At 47.3% G+C, this 21,954-nt stretch overlaps 1 protein-coding gene across 1 annotated transcript; it reads left to right on the top strand.

Moving 5' to 3' along the window:
* Positions 1–3,321: 3,321 nt before the first annotated feature.
* Positions 3,322–4,632, top strand: LOC118641356 (phosphofurin acidic cluster sorting protein 2-like). Its single transcript, XM_036278512.1, has one exon. The coding sequence runs from the start codon at positions 3,322–3,324 to the stop codon at positions 4,630–4,632; it is 1,311 nt and encodes a 436-aa protein (XP_036134405.1).
* The last annotated feature ends 17,322 nt before the right edge of the window (positions 4,633–21,954 follow it).

Below are 21,954 nucleotides of genomic sequence, written 5' to 3'. Positions count from 1 at the left end.
ATGTTCAGTGTTGGGATCCCTCCAACCTTGTTCTTCTTTCCCCAGATTGCTGCAGCTTTTCAGGGGCTTTTGGGGTTCCATATCAATTTTTGAAGTGTTGGTTCTAGATCTCTAAATGTGTCATCAGCATTTAATAGGGATTGTTTTGAATCTACAGATTGCTTTAGGTGGTATGGACATTTTAATAATGTTAATTCTTCCAATCCATGAACATGGAGTAATCTTCCACTTGTTTGTATCTTCCTCTGTTTTTCCAGTGTCCTTTAGTTTTCTGAGTACAGGCCTTTTACCTCCTTGGTTAAGTTTATTTCCAAGTCTCTCTATTTTTTTGTTGCAACGATAAATGGGATTGTTCTTTTAGATTCTCTTTATGAGAATTCATGATCGGTGTATAAAAATGTCATCGATTTCTGGATGTTCATTTGTATCCTGCTACTTTGCCAAATTCATCTATTACCCTCGTAGTTCTCGAAGCACTCCTTAGGCTTCTCTGTGCACAATGTCATGTCATCTGCCAATAGTGACGTTTCACTTCCTCCTTTCCAGTCGGTACCTTCATTTTTTCTTCTTGTCTGATCACTTTGGCTAGGACTTCTGGTACTAGGATCCATAGGAGTGGTGAATGCAGACATCTCTGCCTTGTTCTTGATCTTAAGGGAACTGCTTTTAGTTTCTGTCTATTGAGCATGATGTTGGCTGTAGGTTTGTCACATATGGCCTTAACTATTATTTTTTTTGTCAAGAGTCTTTTGGTTGTTGTTTGTGTTATTAATTAATTTATTTTTATTACAGATGTCCTTCCTTTTCCCCCCGTTGTTACCCTCCTCCTCACTCCCATTTCCCACCCCCACCCTTACTGCACTGCTGTCTGTGTCCATTGGTTATGCATATATGCATATACGGTTTTGATTTATCTCTTCCCACTCCCCACCCCCCTTCCCTCTGAGGTCTGGCTTTTATTATGTTGAGGTATGATCTCTCTATTTTCACTTTGCTGAGAGTTTTTATCAGATGGGTGCTGGGCTTTGTTGAGTGCTTTTCCTACACCTATTGATATGATACTATGATTTTTATCTTTCATTTTGTTTCTGTGATGTATCCCATTTATTGATTTGCAAATATTGTATCAGCCTTGCATCCCTGGGATAAATCCCACTTAGTCATGGAGAATAATCTTTTTAATATATCGCTGGATCTAATTTGTGAACAGTTTGTTGAGGATTTTGGCATCTGTGTTCATCAGGGACATTGGACTGTAGTGTGTTATCTGATTTTGAAATTAGGATATTGCTGACCTCATAAAAATAACTTGAAAGTCTTCCTTCCTCCTGAATTTTTTGGAAATAGTTTGAGGAGAATAGGTGTTAGTTCTTCTTTGAATTTTGGTAAAACTCCCCTGTGAAGCCATCCAGTCCAGTATTTTTGTTTGCTGGGAGTTTATTTATTTCTTTCTTTATTTATTTCTTTATTTATTTATTTATTTATTTATTTTTCATTACTGCTTCTACATCAATAGTTGTTATTGGTCTATTCAGGTTTTCTGATTCTTCATGATTCAGTTTTGGAAGATTGTATGTTTCTAGGAATTTTTCCGTTTCTCCCAGTTGTCCAGTTTGTTGGATACAGTTGTTTGTCATGTTTTCTAACAATGCTTTGTATTTCAGGTATCAGTTGTTACTTTGCTTCTTCCCTTTCTGATTTTATTTATTTGGGTCGTCTCTCTTTGATTTTAGATGAGTCTGGCTAGAGGCTCTTTGATCTTGCTTATCTTTTCAAAGAACCAGCTCTTGGTTTCACTGATCTTTTGTATTGTTTTTTGAGATTCTATGTCATTTATTTACACTCTGATCTTTATACTTTCCTTCTTCCTACTTACTCTGAGTGTTTTTTGTTCTCTTTCTAATTGTTTAGATGCAGGGTGTGATAGTTTGTTAGAGATTTTTCTCATTTCCTGAGATAGGCCTGTAATGCTTTGAACTTTCCTCTCAAGACTGCTTTTGCTCTGTCCTATAGGTTTTAGGTTGTGTGTTCATTTTCATTTGTTTCCAGAATTTTTAAATTTCTTCTTTGATCTCATTGGTAATGCATTCATTGATTAATAACATGCTCTTTAGCCTCCATGTGTTTGAATGTTGTGGAGTGTAACTATTGTAGTTGATTTCCAGTTTCATGCCATTGTGATCCGAGAAGATGTTTGATATGATTTCAATCTTTTTGAATTTGTAGAGACTTATTTGGTCTCCTAACATGTGGTCCATCTTTGAGGATATCCCATCTGCACTTAAGAATGTATATTCTTCAGAATTTGAGGAAAATGTTCTGTAAATGTCAAATAAATCCATGTGGTCTAGTGTGTCATTTAGGTTCACTGTTTCCTTAATTTTTCTGTCTGGAAGATGTATCCGGTGAAGTCAGTGGGGTGTTAAAGTCTCCTACTATGACTGTAATGCTGTCAAAGTCTCCCTTAAAGTCCTCCAAGAGTTTTTTCTGTACATTTAGGTGCTCCTATATTAGGTGCATATAGGTTTACTAGGGTTATATCGCCTTGTTGGATTGATTTCTTTAGAATTATGTAGGGACCTTCTTTGTTTAAGGCCCATCCCCAAGTGTGCCTGTGGGCTGACAATCCCTGCACCCTTTCTGCCCGTCTTACACATCACTGTGATTAGTGATGATTTCCCAAAAGGGACATGAAGCTCATGGTACCAAATCTGTAGTTTTGTCATTTGCTTCCCCAAGGACCACATCCTTGTGGCTCCTCCAGACAGGAGCTGGGGCCTCTCTGGGCTGCACAACATACAAGGAGGAGGGCCTGTTCCCATGGCGATCCATCTCTTCACTGCTGAGGGACCTGGACATGATCCCCTTCTGTGTCCATTTCAACCATCCTGCCCTGAACCTCTCACGTGTCCTAATCTCCTGACCCCTCCAACCCTATATTAGAATGGGAAAAGCCTCTGTGTTGCCATATTAGATTGGGAAATTTAGTCTAAAATCCCAGGGGTGACAGTGTTAATACAGGTGGTGCTGTCCACCCTCTGCTCAGAAAATGACCCGAGACACTAATGCCTTCACCATCCCTCACCTCCAATTCTACTTCCCTGCCAAGAACCATTTCTCTTCTGCATTTACTCCTGTCCCACTTCTTCCACAAGTCACTGAGTGCATGGGGTCTGAGCTGCAGCCACAACCCACCTGGCAGTTCATGAACTGTCTCTGACAGCATGCTCCTCCTCTGTGCCACCCCAGGGGGAGACGTCACCAACCCTGAATAGAAATGAGACCTGTATGACGCAGGCAGCTGCAGCTTCACCACCATCCATGGGTCTGGCCTGTGTGCCCGCCACGCTCAACACGCCAGTGCCCATGAACCTGTTTGCTGTCAGGAAGGTGGACGTCTCCAGCCCCAGCTACGTGCCCAGGTGGTGCAGCCTGATACTGAAGAAACTGGTGGTGTTCAAGGAGCTGGAGAAGGAGCTCATGTCCGTGGTGATTGCTGCTAAGGTGCACGGCTCCAAGCACATCCTGCGGTCCCGCGAGATTGTGCTTCCTCCCAGTGGAGAAGTAGAGACTGACCTGGTACTGACCCTGTCACTGCCGCACCCCCACTGTTTAAAGGGAAAAAAGAACAATCTACAGATTATGTTGCAGAAGAGGAAGGACAGGAGAGCCTGGGGCTACAAGACACTGGCCACAAGTGCCATCCACATGACCGAGGTGGTGCAGCATGCCCCTGAGGGGGACCACGTGCTGAGCCTCTGCAGCAGTGTGCAGGAGGCCTCCCACAAGGTTGCCGAGGTCTGGATCTTGTCCCTGTCCAGCCAGCCCATCGGCCAGGAGGACAGCACCATGAAGGCTGGCCCCAAGTCCACGCATAACTGCTCCAAGGAGGAGAATGAGAGCCTGTCGTCGGAAAAGGAGGCCAGAGATACTGCTGTGCACGGGCCAGACCTGGACCAGGACAACCTCAGCGTGAGAAAGCCCAAGAAAGAGCATCAATCAACAGAAAGAGTGACGTCCATGACAAAGCAAGAAAACATCAAACAGAGGACTCAGCTGCGTAAGTTCAAAGTGTTGCAGGAAGTCCTGCACACGGAGCAGGACCCTGCAGAGCATGTCCCAAGGGTGCAGGAGGACCTGGGCCTTTGGTATAAAATGTTGGACAACCCCAGCGACAGTGGCCCCAACATGGAGGACCATGACGGTGTCCCCAGCACCCCGAAGCCCAAGCTGAGGCCGTACCTCAAAGGCTCGTCGCACTGCAGCTCCCAGACAGAGCTCGGGAGCATCCACAGCAGCCAGAGCCAGCAGGAGCCTCTGAGCCCCGCCGACATTCCCGAGAAGATTCGGGCCCCGGGCAAACAGCCAAGCGACAGTGTCTCCAGCTCCATGGCCAACAGCACCACCATCCCCGGGGAGCAGCTGGCACAGCCCGAGGACAGCCTGGAGGCTAAGTCCTCAGCCCTGGACATGTTCAGCGAGAAGCGGCCGTTCAGCAGGTGCATCACCAAGACCATGTCCCTCGTCATCCTATCCAGCTGGTCTGAGGGGAAGCAGGACTTCTGCTGGGGACGGAGCCCCGTCAGAGCCTGCAGCGCGTCGTCATCGACGGCGTGGAGGGGAACGATGTGAAGTTCTTCCAGCTGGCAGCCCGCTGGCCCTCCCACGTCAAGCACTTCCCCATGTGCATCTTCGGACCCTCCCCGTCCACCTTCTAGCCCTGCCCTCGCCCTGCCGTGGCCGAGCCCAGGAGGGCCCAGCCCTGGTCCCCAGCTGCCCGCCAGCCACGTGGCCCCAGCACCACCCACTTGGGCTTCCCAGTCAACTCCATCCTCACAGGGGAAAAAACCTTTATTTTCATATACTATTGAGTTAAAATAAAATGTATTTTAAACAAAATGTAACAAAACGGTGTTGCAGTGAAGTGACATGAAATGTAACTGACCGTCGAGTGCTCATTCCAGCAGCCGTGAGCACACTCACAGCCTTTCAGGACCGTCCGTCATCACGACCCCGCTCTAGGTCAGAGCCTGTCACCCCGACAAAGCCAGCCCCCGCCTCAGTCCTGCTCACCCTCCGCTCAGCCCCTCACAACCTGGTCTCCGTCCCGGGGTGTCCTGCTGTGGGTGTTCACGGGAGTGACGTCAGCGCACCCGCGCACTGCCCAGGGCACGAGGCTGCGGTGGTTCACTCTCAGTAAAGACAACCTTTATTGAGAGGTAAAGTCCCTAAGAGACAAAGATGATGTGTAAAGATAGAAGCCCCAGGAATGAATATATGATGACGGGGAGGGGACCACCGTGAGGGCTGTGACCGGAGCGTTGGGAGCCCGGGCGGTGGGGTCTCTGAGAACCTTTACCACCCCCTCATCCTGCATGGTCCGTGTGTACACTTTCTGCCCTGCATGTTATAAACAGGTTAGAATCTGTGTGTCCCTTTAACAGGAATCGATTAAGTAATGAAGTTTTTTTTAAGGTTTTAGACATAAATAATGCTTGTCAGTAAAATAAGGATTTAAATATGAACAAGTTGGAGATACTCTCCTTCCTTCTCCCAAGAAATAATGGCCATGAGCACGAGGTTCCCGGTTCTCAGTTCTGTCTGTCTCAGGGCCGCAGTGGGGGAGGGGTGTCAGGGCTGCGCTATCTCCAACCTGATGTCCCCCCAGGAGGACACAGCACAGGCAGTCGTGTCCCCTTGTTCATTCTCAGTGACCGTCACAGACTCAGCGACGTTTACAGTTCACGGCTCCGTCGCTCCGTTGCTGTGACTTGACAGCCCTCCCCGGAGGCTGCGGCAGGGAAGGTCTGTGTGGGGCAGTGCCAGGCAGTGGGCTCCAGGTCTTGGCTGTGTGCACGCGGGGCAGGGAGGCCTCGTTCAATGCTCACCACACTCCCCGCACCCCGAGCCCTGAGGCATCCACTCCGGAGCTGGCAGCCTCTTCCGATTCCAGGGCTCAGAGAACACTCTGCAGAATCTGAAGTGAACCTCTGCACCCTGAGCTTGAATCTTGTGAGCCTCCTGACAATGTAGTTTCCAAATATTTCAGGTTTGTGGGATGCCGTGGGCAGAGTCCTGTGGGAACAGAGGGCAGGCTTCTAGGTTTCCCTGGCAGGTGACACAGGGACTAGAGTCATCCGGGGCTTGTTCAGCAGGACATCAGGACAGCTGCATGTTCTCTCAAGGTCAGGGCTGAAGTCTCCAAGACAAACCTGCACGTGACTGGGTGCAGTCCCCGTTCCACTGGGAAGTGACTCTAGGGGAAGTCAGGTGCTTTGGGGCACCCTGGGACCGGTGGTGCACATTGTAAGGGTTGTCACTGTGGGCTGTGCAGTCACTTGAAATAGCTAAACACCAACCGTTTCTCCCAAACCAGGACATGTACTGATTTTTATGCTTAGGCGTTTAGGATACAACCTCATCTCAGCTCACAAGTAGCTTGGGCAGAGGGAAGTGCGTGGACAGAGGAACCACCACTGGAAAAATTACACCAGAACCGTGTGTGTCCTGGCGACGATGCAGCTCTGATCGCATCCCTCCCCTGCAGAAAACCCTGCATGGAGCCACGTCCAGCGGGGAGCGGAGTGTGCTGCTCAGACCAGCAGTCCCGGCCCCAGTGTGCTTTTCATCGTCACTGCACGTCATCGTCACACTGCTCCCCCCAGGCTGGACCCCTGGGTCTGTGGGAATCTGGGCCTCCTGAACTAGCACCCCAAGGGAGTTCGGCGTCAGTGCCCTGTCCCTGCCATGCTCTCAGCTGTGTGTCTGATTCCTCAGCACCTGGTTCTCATGGCAGCCTCTCTCCTCCTCCGGGGGTGCTGACCTCAGGGCTCCTCTGCATTCCGACTGCTCAGTGCAGTGAACAGGGCACCTGCGCAGCGCCTCTGCACCCGTGAGCTGGAGTAAGACACAGGGATGGTCCTGGGGCCCCAGCTGCGTGATGGAGGCATGGGGTGAGCTCAGCGCAGGGTCTGACGTGCAGACAGGGACCTGTGTGCCTCGTGACCTAACCCTCTGGTGAAGCGGGATCCCCTTTTGCAGATGAGGACACTGGTGCAGACGTGGTCTAACAGCTCTAACAGGAGGGCAGGGCTCGGCGGGAGTGACCCTGAGCCCCTTTGCTGGGAGAGACTCTGCTCTCCAGTTGACAAGGGGATGGGATCCATGCTAGGGTGTTCGCTCCCGGGTAAACCCACTAATCCACAGAACAGCCCAATTGTCAAACTAAGGTGACAGGGTAAATGGGACAAGTTCTTCTGGGGTCAAGAAAGGGGCAATCGGGGGAGATGCTCGTGAGCAGAAGTCAGGTTCCGACAGGGAGGCGAGACAGGCCGACTGTCTGCGGGCAGAGTGGGTGCTGAGCTTCCGGGGCGGGCAGATGACTGTGATTGTCACTGACCTCAGGCTACGGGACAGCTGATGAGGGTGGAGAAGCCCCTAGGATAGCACCGCTTTTTATTACAGGAAACACTAAGAAGCCTACTGTGTCTTCTGCAGGGCCCGCGGGTGCAGTGGCCAGCAAGAGACCTGCAGGGTTGCTATCCTAGGAGACAAGTTGGGGGAGGGTGTGTGTGTGTACAACCTTTCAACAGCCACACATGTCTAACTAGAGATGTGTAGAGACAGCCAGAGACCCCTGCTGAGACACCCTGCTGGTCTCCGTCATCAAGTCTCTCAGATTCCTGACACAGGTTGAAGGTCTTAGGAGGGGACCACCTGCTCCCCAAAGGCTTATATCACCAAGCTGGGGCAACATGATTGACACATGACTGTTATACAGCACATCTAAGGTCAAAAGATACAAAGTAGATTGTTATACATGGATGGAGGGAGGGAGGAAGGGATGGGGGTGGACACAGGAGTTTGGTCACAATTTCACACATCTGTGTCACAAGTGACATCTTTCAACCCACGGATCACTTCTTATTGGTTACTTGAAGGGAATTTTTGTTTCCAAATTAAATAAAAGAAAGATATTCAATAAATATTTCTATAAAAACTTTGTTGAGGTTATCAAACACATTCAAGAAAAGGCAAAACTGTTTCTTTTTTATTTTGGATCTTTGTTTAGACTTTTTAATTGAATTTATCGGGAGACATCTGTTAATAAAATTATATAGGTATTACGTGTATAATTCTATAATACATCATTTTTATATTGTGTCATGTTCACCTCCTAAGTCTCACTCCATCATGATTAACCCACCCGGCACCCTCTACTACTTCCCCCTACTCCCCTCGTCTCTGGTGATCACCCTGCTGTGGTGTCTTGGACTTTTTTTTTCATGCTTAATCCTTTCCTTTTCACCCAGCTCTGCAACCCCATCCCCTCAGACAGCCATCAGTTTCTTCTCCAGGAGCCTGGTTCTATTTTGTTTATCTTGTAAGTTAGAGTCCACATACGAGTGAAATAATATGATGCTTGCCTTTCTCTGACTGGCTTATTTCACTTAGCCCAGTGCTCTCCAGGTCCCTCCACCCTGTTGCAAAGGGTAAGGTTTCCTTCATTTTCACAGCCAAGGAGTAGCATCCCATTGCGTAGACGTACCACAGCTTGTTCAACCACGCATCTACTGATGGGCACCTGGGCTGCTTTCGAATCTTGGCGATTGTAAATAAGGCTGCAATGAACATAGGTGTGCATATATTCTTTGTGATTAGTGCTTCAGGTTTCTTCAGATATATTCTCTGTGGAAAAATGGCTGGGTCATAGGCAGTTTCATTTTTAATTTTTTCAACAAATATGCTGTCAACCAAAAGCGATCCAGAGTCATGAGAGTAGGGAACAGACTGACAAACCTCAGAGCAGTGAGGGGTGGGGGGAGAAGGAAAATATAAACCAAGGAAGTGATATGCACATATGCACATCCAGTGGACACAGACATTAGGCTGGGGAAGCCAGGAAGGGGAGGGGGTCAATGAGCTTAAAGAGGGACACCTGTAATACTTTCAACAATAAAAAAATAAAGAAATAAAAATAAACAGTACATAGAAAGAAAAAGAACATACTAAAGAAAAAAGAAGGCGTTCCTCACGGCATCATAAAATTAGCTCAAAATACATCACAGAGCAAAACGTATAGACTTAAGTAAAGAAACAGAAGAGTCAATCTTCATAACCTTGGACGAGGCAAAGCCTTTCAGATATGGCACAGAACCACAAGCAACAAACATACAGACAGACGGCCTGGACTTCATTAAAATTAAAAACATTTGTGCTTCAAAGTACACACTATGAGAGAAAAAATACAAAAACCTACAGAATTGGGGAAAATATTTACAAGTCATATATTTAATAAGGGCCCAGTATCCAAAATATATATAGAACTCCTACAACTCAGTGAGAAAAAGGCAAATCACCCAATTAAAAAATGGGCAAATGACTAAGCAAACTATTCTGCAAAGAAATACACATGAGCAATAAGCACATGAAGAGAGGCTCAGCAGCACTAGCAGATCTGGGATGCCACCTCGCACCTGGTGTGGACACACTCAGAGACAGAGAGCACGTGCGGGCCTGGCTGTGAAGACACTAGCGCTTTCGCACATTGCCGGTGGGAGGTTAGGTGATTCAGCCAGTTTGGAACAGTCTGGTGGTGCCTCAAAATGGCCCACAGTCCCACTCTTAGGTATACAGCCAAGAGAAAGAGAACATGTCCACACAGCCCTGGCCGGTATGGCTCAGCGGTTGGAGCCTTGGCCTATGGATCAGAGAGACCCGGGTTCGGTTCCCGCTAAGGGCACATGCCTCGGTTGCTGTTTGTCCCTGGCCCCAGTTGGGGTTGTGTGGGTGGCAACCACTTGATGTGTCTCTCTCACATGGATGTTTCTCTCTTCTTTCCCCCCCCCCCCCCGCTCTATCTGAAGATAAATACAAAAATGTTCTCAGGTGAGGATAAAAAACAGTAACAAAAAAACATGCTCACACAAAATGTATACACAAATATTTATATCTGTATCAATAACTATCTTTTGAGATGTATTTTTTTTATGCACTTCCAAGTGGAAACATCCCCCATGTCCATCAACTGATGAATGTTTAAGCCACACGGGATCTGTCCAGAGTGGGATGTTATTCGTCCACAAAGATGAATGAAACGCTGACACTGCTACAACACGGATGACCTTGAAAATACTGGGCTAAGGGAAAGAGGGCAGACACCAAAGACCACGTACTGCATGATTCCCGTTACATGGAATATTCAGAATAGGCAAAATCCATAGAGAAAGTAAGTTAGTAGCTGCCAGGGCTGGGGAGTAGGGGGATGGTTAATGAGTGTGGAATTTCTTTGTGGGGTGATGAAAATATTCTGGAATTGGATGGTGGCAATGGTTGCACCACTGTGAATTCGCTAATACCCACTTCATGGTGGACCTTAAAAGGGGGAGTTTTATGGTACACGGGTTATATTTCAAGAAGGCTATTTAAATTTTAAAAACTCATCCAAGTTAAGTAAATTCACTTTCTCTTGTGTCAGCTCAGTACTGAATGTAAAAGAGGTATTGCATAAATTGCAAAGTAAGTCTGTACTTATCAGGATCAACAAAACATATTTTTGTGGCTTTGGCCGAGTATTTCCATTACACTATGAATCACAATGGAAACACTCCGCACACTGAAAGGAAAAGGATGTGAAGGCTCACGACATGGAGCAAGTGTCTAAGGAGCAATAAGCAGATGAGACAATCCCTCTGCTGTAAAGGGGTAAAATAAGAAACCACCAACTTCAACAGTGGTGATCTTGTATGAAAGGCAAGAGTACGTGATACACGGGAAGGGGTTTCTTTAGCTACATTTGTAATTTTTTATTTCCTTTAAAAAACAGATGTCAAGTAAAGACAGCAAAGTGTTACTGCCTATTAATTCTAGATGGTTAATACATATGTGTCTTGTATTTTCAAAACACTTCTCAATTTAAAAAGCACATACAAAAAGCACAGATTGCCCTGGTCGGTTTGGCTCAGTGGTTAGTCTCAGCTTTGATTCTGGTCAAGGGCATGTACCTTGGTTGCAGTTCAGACCCCAGCCCTGGTCAGGGTCATGCAGGAGGCAACCAGTAGATGTGTTTCTCTCATGGCAATGTCTCTCTCTCTCTCTCTCCCTCCCTTCCTCCCCTTCCATCTGAAGATAAATGGAAAAAATATTCTTGGGTGAGGATTAAAATAAAGGCAGAAAACCAGTAGAAGAACTAAAAATAAAAACAGATCAGACATTGCCCTGGCTGGTTTGGCTCAGCGGTTAAAGCAGCGGACTGTGGTCCCTAGAGACCTGGGTTTGGTTCCCGCTAAGGGCACGTACCTCGGTTGCAGTTTGTCCCCGGCCCTGGTTGGGTCGTGCGGGTGGCAACCACTCGATGTGTCCCTTTCGCATCGATGTTTCTCTCTCTCTCTCCCTCCCACTCTATCTGAACAAAAAATGGAAAAATGTCCTCGGGTGAGGATTAAAAAAACAAAACAAAAACAGAGCAGACACTGGAAGCAAGAAGAGAGGTAGGATAAGGGAGCTGCAGTTTCACAGGTGTTTTCCACTGTTAATCAAGCAGTAGTGTCAGCACAGTTAATATCTTATTATGCAGGAAACTTGCAACAGACCTAAAATAGAAACAAACCAGGTGGGAAGACAGGGGTGCAGCTTTTCATTTTAAGTGCGTCTGACCATCTGACATACTGTCATATCTGTGCATTACTTTGAAAAATATATATATATATACACACACACCTATATACCTATCTTTATATGTATATATCTTTATATATATGTTCTTCTTAGAAAAAGTGACAAACTGAAATGTCCAAACTAGAGACTACATAAAATGCCCCTACCATTCCTAAAAGAACATTTTATGTTGGGAACTAAAGCAGGGAGTTCCTGATGTGCAGAGATTTCTAAGTGTTTGATTTCAGGTAAGAAAGGAATACCATTACACTATTACATACTCTGGTGCGTTTACCCCTCAGGAAACCAAATGCAACTCCTCCCAGCAACAAACTGATTTACCCTGAAACGATGTTGTAGTTGAGAGCAGGATGGTCTTTTGAGATAGGAGGAACAAGAGGTTCCGGCTGCCACTCTTCAATCAATTCTTCTTCTTCCTGCAGGAGAAAAGATGGTGAAACCCAGCACAGTGCGAGTCCATGGACAGGGGCTTCAGCAGTATCTAAACTGTTGTTGCAGTGGAACCGTCATAACGAACACACTGCTGGACTCAGACGTCTACTTGGTGGCTAGAAATGAAACAGAATCACTTTTGAGTTCTGGGCACTTAACCTCCTCACCTATCACAGGCCAAATGCTCTTTCTGCAAGTAGTTCTGGGGGTGACTGGAAAACTTAAGAACACTTTACTTCTATCATCAGAAGTGTTCACTGTGGGTCGTATGAAGTACGACAACTGACTATAAACCAAGAAAGTCTACAACACAAAGGTGCCAAGCATGCTTTCTGCTAAGTCAGCTCAGCTCTACCCCAAGACAACACAGGAAGCCACACCAGAGTGGTTACCGAGGGGGGCATCATGGGAGGGGGTCAGCCAGATCACAAAGCACTGTTCCTACAAGCCTCTGCAGAGATTCAGGTGAAGATGAAATACAGGAAAAAACTCTCTACCAGTATTGTAATGGAATTTCATTTAGATTTCCTCATGAAAGGCTATTTTGTTTCTTTTATCTGTTATTTCATGCATTATAAGTATTTTAACTATTCTGCATATCTTATCCTTTTGTGAATCAGAAAAAAAGGGAATTTTGAAAATGCAGTCTGGGTGTACAGGATGGGATGAGGCACCTGTATTAACATCAGGTCACAGCAATTCTCGCCTCGCAGATGGACCCTCTTCAATCGTTCTGGTCTCACACTTCCAATAAATGCTCTGCACCTCTCCCTCTGGAAGGCAACCCCGAGCAGGACTGGAAGCACATTCGCCCGATGTCCAGGCACTCACAAATGAGGGCTGAATAAATCAACCAGCACACTTCTCATCGGTTTCTGCCAGCGACCTCACGGAGGAGAACAGCACCCGTACAGCCTGGATTACACGTCGTGCACACTGTCCACTTGCTACCACGCAGAGACGTTAGAGTCCACTCGAGAGGCCCTGCTACTCGAGAGCCTCTGCAGACCCATCAGCCTGGGAAGGGCACGTCTCACTCCCACACTCCGTCTGTTTCCTTCCACTGCTGGCAGAGGCCGACGTCAGCGACACTAAATCTCCTTCTAGCTTAATGTGCTTGCAAAGGGTTATCCTAAAACTATGTATATGTATCGCTCTTTTAAAAAATGTGTATATGTGTGGATTGATGTTTAAACTAAAACTAAGAATATTTGGATTAATCAACCCCTTTAAAGAGTGTGGCTAGAAATCTGTTTCATGGCCACCTACTCATTCACAGAAGTTCCCAAACACCAAAGGAAAAGCGCGGACGGGATTCTGGCCTGTAGGCCCAGCCTCACTGCGATGCTACAGAAAGAGCGTCCGTTCTGCGGCACAATAATCCCACCAGTACTCATTTTGTTTTGTTGTTTTTTTATCCTCAACTGAGGACATTTTTCCATTTTTTGTTCATAAAGAGTGGGAGGGAGAGAGAGGAAGAGAGAGAGAGACAGAGAAACATCGATGTGAAAGGGACACATCGAGTGGCTGCCACCCGCACAACCCAACCAGGGCCGGGGACAAACTGCAACCGAGGTACGCGCCCTTAGCGGGAACTGAACCCGGGTCTCTCCGGACCGCAGGCCGACGCACTAACCACTGAGCCAAACCGGCCAGGGCTCACTTTATTTATTTATATTTTATTTGTCTGTTTATTTATATTTTATTTCATTGTTTGGTCCATGCCCCTGGGAACCGAGCTCAGGACTCTCTGGTCCGCAGGCCGACGCTCCAACCGCTGAGCCAAACCTGCCGGGGCTGAGATTCCCTGTAAATGAAAGTGAGCTCTACAAGCACGAGAATGTCTGCCTCCTTGCCTAGTGCACTAGGCCCAGTGTCTTGACCTGTGCTGTCCAATACCATGGCCACTAAGTCACCAGGTGGTCATTTTCCCCTTTATTGCTTTTAGAGAGAGGCAGGGAGAGGGAGAGAGAGAGAAACACGGATGGGAGAGGATGAGAGAGAACCTGGATGGCCGCCTCCTGCACGCCCCCCACTGGGATGTGGCCCACGACCTGGACAGGTGCCCTGACCGGGAATCGAACCGGGACCTCCTGGTGCAGGGTCGACGCTCAACCACTGGGCCACACCGCCGGCCTCTCCAGCACACCCGAGAGACCCACTCAAACAGCCGTCTCTTCACAAGGCGAACGGAAGGACGGGACTGCGTGCCGCTCACGCTCCTCAGCCCCACAGCCGGCTGCTCTCACCGCGCCCGCGGAAACGCCGCCGTCCCCCGTCTGTCCCGACCTCCCCGCCGCACGGCTTCCCGGTGCCTCCCAGGCCGAGCTCGTGCCTGCAGTTCCTGCCACCCGCTCCCCAGCGCCCGAGTTCTGGCATTTGGGGCCCAGCCTCTCTCCTGCGCCCCGACAGCACCAGGGCGAGCTCGGCGCCCGGGCAGCTCCAGCCCACACCCTCGGGGCGGTGCGCGCCCGAGCCCCAGCTAGGGACGCGGCCGGGCGTGACCGAGCCCTCCCGCGCGGGCCGCCCACCCCCCAGGCCCGGCTGTGGCCGGGGGTCCCTCGGCGGCCACGCTCACCTCGTAGAGCGCCTGCACCATCTCCACCAGGACCCACTGCTCCGCCTTGGTGGCCATGGTCCGCGCTGGGCTCCCTTCCGGAAGGCGCGCCTCAGTGACGTCACACAGCGCGCTGCTCGGCCCAGCCCGGCGTAGGTGTCTGGGGGCGGGGCGACCGAGCGCTGGGCAACCCTCCTCGCGCGTGCGCACTAGCGCCCGTGCAGGCGAGGAGAAGATAGGGGTTCTGACCCACGAGCTCAGGTTTCTGGGCTCCCAGGTTGGAGGGAGGGGTGGTTCTTGGGGCTTCGGTGCCCACGCGGCTGTGGGTGCCAGGCCGCATGCTGGGCTGTGGAGGTGGAGGAGTAAACAAACGGCCTTTGCCTTGCGCATGCATGTGGGCGCAGGGCGTGGTAATGTGATTGAAAGCCATAATCTTTGCTTTTGAATCGCATAAGCAATCCCGGAATGTATTGTCATTAAAAATACAGAACTAGGGCCTCGCCGTGTGGCTTAGTGGTTGAGCGTTGACCCTGCACCAAGAGGTCACTGGTTGGATTCCAGTCAGGGCACATGCCCAGGTTGTGGGCCTGATCCCCAGTGGGGGGCGTGCAGGAGGCGGCCATCCATGTTCTCTCTCATGGATGTTCCTATCTCTCTCTCCCTCTCCCTTCCTCTCTCTCTCAAAATCAGTAAAGGAAAAAATAATAATAAATATAAAAACACTGAACTAGGAATTCAAATAGCCAACTTATCCAGAGTACTTACCCGTGTGTCGCATGGACCCAGGCCTTGCAGGTGTCATCACAGCTGTAGGTGTGGAATCTTCCAGGGTCCTCACAGTGTCCAGCCTGCAGGAAAGTTTTATCAAAGTCTATTTGAGCCATAAAGACATGCCCAGAACAATCTCCCAGACGGAGGTAATGTTCCTGACAGTGGCAGTGTTGCACCTCATTTTATACTTTGGAATCAAAAGAGATAAGATAAGGAGGGTTGTGTAATCCTCTGGTGGTAGATTACTGAGGCCAGAGAAGGCTGGGGGTTCATCTCTCCAATCAGAAGTAAAGTGGAGAGGTACATACTTCTACATGGGTAGGTACAGGGTAGATGACACTTAACATTAACAACAGGTAGGGATGAAGTGCAGGCCACAAGATAACCATGAGGATCTCTTGTGCTGGTGGTTGTGCCTTCTGGGGGTCTGGGAAAGAAAATTACTGACATTTCAAAGATACTTAGCCTAGATGCAAAGAGATAACAGACAGGGCTCAATAGAGGTAAAAACTGATCTTTACCAAGGAAGCGACAGGCCTGGGACTGGATTAACCAGCACGACCCACTTAGGAATTTTTTTTTTATACTCACCTGAGGAATTTTTTTTTTTTTTTTCATTTATCTTCAGATAGAGCAGGATGGAGAGAGGGAGGAAGAGAGAGAGAGAAACATCAATGTGAGAGAGACACATCAACTTGTTGTCACCCACACGACCTCAGCTGGGGCCAGAGCCAAACTGCAACCGAGGTCCGTGCCCTTAGCAGGAACCAAACCCAGGACTCCTGGTCTGCAGGCTGACACTCCAACTGCTGAGTCAAACCAGCCAGGGCTACATTGGGTTTCTTAAATGCAACTGGGATCACAGGGACAACACTATTCCACAACTTGCATTTTTCTGTTATTTTTTTCTTGTCGTTTTTTGTCTATAAATCTTGTATTTTTAATGCCAAAGAAGACTGTGTTTTGGACTAATTTGTTACATATATTTGTTTCTTTTTATTTAAACATGTCCCTACTGGTGGACACGAGGCTTTTCCCACTTTTCCCCATTACAAACAATGCCGCAGTAAATATCTACGTGAGTATGTTTTCCTGTGCATGTCGGGGTTTCTTTCAAGCCTCGTCAAAGTGGAATTCTAGTCAAAAGTATGCATGTTATTAATGCTGATAAATACGGCCACGCTGTTCTCCAGATGGCTCCAACAATCTAAAATGTTTGGAAGTATAACCACACTCTAGCCCATGAAGATAAACAATCATTTTTTGTTTTTGTTTTTTGCTGGTATCTTCTGTGAAATATTATAACACTATGTACTGGGGGAGCACGTTGGAACATTCATTACACAGTTAGTAGTAGTTTTATTAAATGATTATAGTCTTTGCTAAAAACAGGCAAAATCTGCTGGGCACAAATTTATTCCAAGAATTTTCAAATATTTCACTACAGGTTTTACACAAGTCCCAGCTCACTGAAACACTAAAAACTAGACTGTTCTATACAGAGTTTGCTAGCAGCATTTACATATGTACTGAAGTAATTGATCTTTTTAAAGTGTTTGCTAATTTAATGGAGATAAAAACGATACCTCACTGAGTTTTGTTTTCCATGCTGCTGGTTATTCATGAGGCTTAGCAACTTCTTATATGTTTATTGGCATGTCTGGTCCATCTGAAAATAACCAGTTCATATTTTTTGCCTGTTTTTCTATTGGTTATTTTTCATGTTCTTAAGGATTTATAGGCACTCTTCATGCATTCCGAATATGGTATGCTTTCCTCCTTCATATGTGATAGTTACTTTTGCCCACTTCTGTCCAGTTGTTCTTGTTGTCTTCTATCCTCGCTACGTTTTAAACTGTACACAATGTGCAGCCTGCTACTTTGTTCCCTCTGGGGCTGTATCTTGCTTAGAAAGACCATCTTTCTCCCTCCCACTCTGTCTCAATAAATAATGGAAAAATGTCCTGGGGTGAGGGGGAAAAAGAAAAGAAAAGAAAAACCATCTTCACCATCCACATGCTTTCCTCACACACTTATAACAATTTGTTGTTGTTTAAAACAAGCTATCTAATTACTCTGGAAATTATGTTTTTGTATGATAAGAGACATGGGCCTTAGAATTATTTTTTTCCTAAAGGAATCACAGATTTTCCCAGTGCCATTTATTTTCATCATCCTGACTTTCCCCAGTCCCCGTCATCTAAATCAGGTATGGGTGAGTCTCTGGGCATAGTCCATCCAGGAGAAAATTCTTTTTTACCTACTGACCTGAGAAACTAGAAGGTCATGCTCTGGCCAGTTTGGCTTGGCAATTAGGGTGTCGGCCTGCAGACCAGGGAGTCCCGGGTTCAGTTTCCGCTAAGGGCACGTACCTCAGTTGTGGTTTGTTCCCGGCCCAGGTTGAGGTCGTGCAGGTGGCAACCACTTGATGTGTCTCTCCCATCGATGTTTCTCTCTCTCCTCCTTCCTCTCTCCCTCCTGCTCTATCTGAAGATAAATGCAAAAAATATCCTCAGGTGAGGATTTATAAAAAAGAAAGAAAGAAACTAGAAGGTCACAAACAAAATACAACAGTGCAACAAGTATATGATAGACGTTCCCATTCCAAAAGGGAGAAAATGGAAGGAATAAAGAAGTTATCAGTTCAAACAAATAAGGAAGACAGAAGGGCAAGTTTCATTTGGTTGCAAGGCCTGAGCATGATCCCCGGTGGCTCAGGTTGACAACATCTGGGCGTACAGCTCCAAAGGCCTTTGTTTTTATTTTTTAATTTGTTTCTTTATTGATTTTAGAGAGAGAGGAAGGAAGAGGGTGAGAGAGATGGAAACATCAATGAGGGAGAACATCGACTGGCCGCCTCCTGCATGACCCCACTGAGGATTGGTCCCACAGCCTGGGCATGTGCCCTGAGGGAAATTGAACCGGTGACCTCTTGGTGCAGGGTCGACGCTCAACCACTGAGCCACACCGGCTGGGAGCTCCATAGGCCTTTGTACCCATGGAAGCTTGATAGGCCTTTGCTCTCAGCCCTGCAGCCTGGACCTCGGCCTTCGTAGTCCTTCCTTCTTCAAAGGCAGCATGTGCTCGGGAGCTCTGCCAGCCCCTTTCCTGCCCGTAGACTCTGAAAATCCGGGAGCCCTCTCTCACTTTGTCCTGTCTCTGTCCCTTCAGACCATGCCGGAAGTGTTTGTGCTGATACAACATTCTCAACCACCTTGTGGGCCCATTGTGTATGTCATAAAGCTTCATGCCGTTGGACAAGAGGGTCCCCCACAGATCTTTCCTGGGGGGCTCCATGTCTATCCCTGGCTCTGCTGAGAGGTTGAGTGGATCCATGTGCCTGATCTTGTCGGCAGACGTTTGTCCAGCTGCCCTATGTACTCTCTCCAGAGCACACTTGCCCAACAGTAAATCTGCTCATTCGTTCATCCTTTAATACAGATAAGCCAAGAACCTTGCAAATCCTCAAGTGCTGGTTTCTTTTCCGCTTGACGGCTCCTTCCCCCATTTACCTCTTTCCTCACATTGTATTATGAATAACAGTCGACACGTCACCCTTTTGCTTAGAAACGTCCTCAGCTAACCGTCCCTGTTCGTCACTTATAAGTCCTGCGTTCCAAGTCACTGAGGACACCATTCAGCCAAGTTCCTCGCCACCATGTCACACGGATTGCCCTTCCTATTTCCTCCTGAGCCCTCGGCAAAATGCCTTTAACATCCAGATTTGCTGACATTCCGTTCTTGGTGAGAGATGTATTTTTTTTGTTTGTTTTTTAAAATTTTTTCCTTTATTGATTTTACAAAGAGAGGAAGGGAGAGGGAGAGAGAGATAGAAGCATCGATGAGAGAGAACGATTGGCCGCCTCCTGCATGCCCCCCAATGGGGATCAGCCCACAACCCAGGCATGTATCCTGACTGGGAATCGAACCGGTGACCTCCTGGTGCAGGGTCGATACTCAACCAGTGAGCCACACCGGCCGGGCAAGAGAGAAGCGTTTTCTGAGATAACAAACTTTCATCGTCATGTTCTTCATTGCCTTCCGTGCCCTCGCCAGATTGCCTCTGGAGTCCACATGTCAGTTACAGTCTCTTCAGGGACATCTAGGTGTTTTCTCTCATGCATCGCAAGAGTCTTCCTACCTCTATCCATCACCGAATTCCAAAGCCATGCCACAGTTTCAGTATTTCTTAGGGCAGCACCCCACTCCCCAGCGCCAGTCTGTATTGATTTTCTCGGGCTTCTGTAACACATGGCCACAAGTCTACAGTAACTCTGTTGTACATTTTTTAAAATCTTTATTGTTGAATGTATTACAGATGTTCCTTATTTTTTCCCCATTGACCCCCTCCTCTCCACTCCTGCCCCCCTCCTGCCTTTCCCCACACTGTTGACTGTGTCCATTGGTTATGCATATAAGTTCTTTGGTTTATTTCTTCCTTCGCCCAAACCCCCTTCCCTTCGAGGTTTGTCAGTCTAGCAACCAATTTGTGCTTCTTAATCCCTTCACCTATTTCACCCATTGCCCCAACCACCCTCCCATCTGGCAACCAACAAAATGTTCTCTGTATCTATGAGAATGTTTCTGTTCTACATGTTCATTTTGTTGGTAGATTCAATTGTCAATGGATATGTATTTATTGCCATTTTGTTTGTTCATATATTTTATCTTTTTCTTCAAATGACCCTTCAACATTTTCTATAACAATGGTTTGGTGGTGATGAACTCCTTTAACTTTTCCTTGTCTGGGAAACTCTTTATATAGCCATTGATTCTAAATGACAGCTTTGCAGGATAGAGTAATCTTGTTGTAGGTTCTTGCTTTTCATCACTCTGAATATTTCTTGCCACTCCGTTCTGGCCTGCAAAGTTTCTTTTGAGAAATCAGCTGACAGTCTTATGGGAACTCCCTTGTAAGTGACTAACTGCTTTTCTCTTACTGCTTTTAAGATTCTCTCTGTCTTGAACCTTTTGCATTTTGATGATGATGTGTCTTGGTGGGGCCTTTTGGGGTTCATCTTGTTTGGGACTCTCTGTGCTTCCTGGACTTGTATGTCTGCTTCCTTCACCAAGTTAGGAAAGTTTTCTGCCATTATTGTTTCAAATAGGTTTTCCATTTCTTATTCTCTCCCTTCTCCTTCTGGCACCCCAACATGCGAATGTCGGCACACTTGAAGTTGTCCCAGGCTTCTTACACGATTCTCATTTTTTTGGATTCTTTTTTCTTTTTGCTGTTCTGATTGGGTGTTTTTTGCTTCCTTATATTCAAAATTGATGGATTGCTTCTTGGCTTTACCTACTCTACTATTGAATCTGTGTAAATTATTCTTTATTTCAGTTAGTGCCTCCTTCATTTCTGACTGTGCATCCTTTATTTCAGACTTCTCCTTTTTTATGCTCTTGAGGCCCTCACTAAGTTTGCTGAGGTTCTCACTGAGTTCATTGAGCATCCTTATAAGCAGTGTTTTGAATTCAGCATCTGTTAGGTTGCTTATCTCCATTTTGCTTTGTTCTTTTCCTGAGGTTTTGTTCTGTTCTTTCATTTGGAACCTGTTTCTCTGTCTCCTCATTTTGGCTGCCTCCCTGTGTTTGCTTCTATGTATTACTTAACAAAAGGTATGGGGCTAGCTGAGACCAGATGCTGCTTGTTTGAAAGAATTTAGGAAAACCTGAAGCAGGATCCAAGACAAGCCAATTCTATGGTAAAGCAACTGGCAACAGCTTGGGTAGACCTGAAAGTTGGGTGGACCTGAAAGTTGGGTGGAGCAGGGCCTCAGGGAATCACCAGGGCGGGGCCAACAATGTGAGCCAGGTTGCTGGAGTCCCAGATATGGTGGATCTCTGCCGCCCCAGGGAAGGGCTCACCAAGGGAACAAAGGCCTCTGACAGCACATCTGTCCAGGAGAAAGTCCTTTCTCCAGCCCTCGCTCCAATGCCAAACAGCTCAGTTCTTCCCTGTATGTCTCTGGCACCCCTCAAGCTGCCTCCCCACAGATTTCAGAGGGAGCGAGTCTGATAAGTCTGTGTGTGGTCCCTTTAAGAGTTGCTGCCTGGGGCTCCAGCTGCCTCAGCCTCCCTGAGCCTCAGTTCCTGCTGGTTTTTCCAGCCAGAAATGATGGGGACTCTCTTCCTGGCACCGGAACCCTGAGCTGGGTGTCTGGTGTGGGACGGGGACCCCTCAGTCCTCAGGGAGGACCTTCCCAGCCATGGTGTCCTCCTGGTTTTTATCCACCACACGTGGGTGTGGGACCAAGCCATCCACCTCCACCCCTCCTACCAGTCTCCGTGTGGCTGCTTCTTTAATTCCATAGTTGTAAGACTTCCATTCAGCTTGATTTCAGGTGGTTTTGAATGGTGGTGGTTCTGTAGTTTAGTTGTAACTTTGATGTGGTTGTGGGAGGTCGCAATACTGCATTTACCTACCCACCATCCTGACCAGAAGTCCTGTTGTACATTTTTTAAAAGTACAGATTAACATGACTAAGAGGTCTCTTGGTGTGGCTCAGTGGTTGAGCGTC

The sequence above is a fragment of the Molossus molossus genome, unplaced genomic scaffold, assembly GCF_014108415.1.
Source record: "Molossus molossus isolate mMolMol1 unplaced genomic scaffold, mMolMol1.p scaffold_m16_p_29, whole genome shotgun sequence".
Taxonomy (NCBI): Eukaryota; Metazoa; Chordata; class Mammalia; order Chiroptera; family Molossidae; genus Molossus; species Molossus molossus.
The sequence above is the reverse complement of the archived record's forward strand: the minus strand, read 5'-3'. Positions and strand labels throughout refer to the sequence as shown.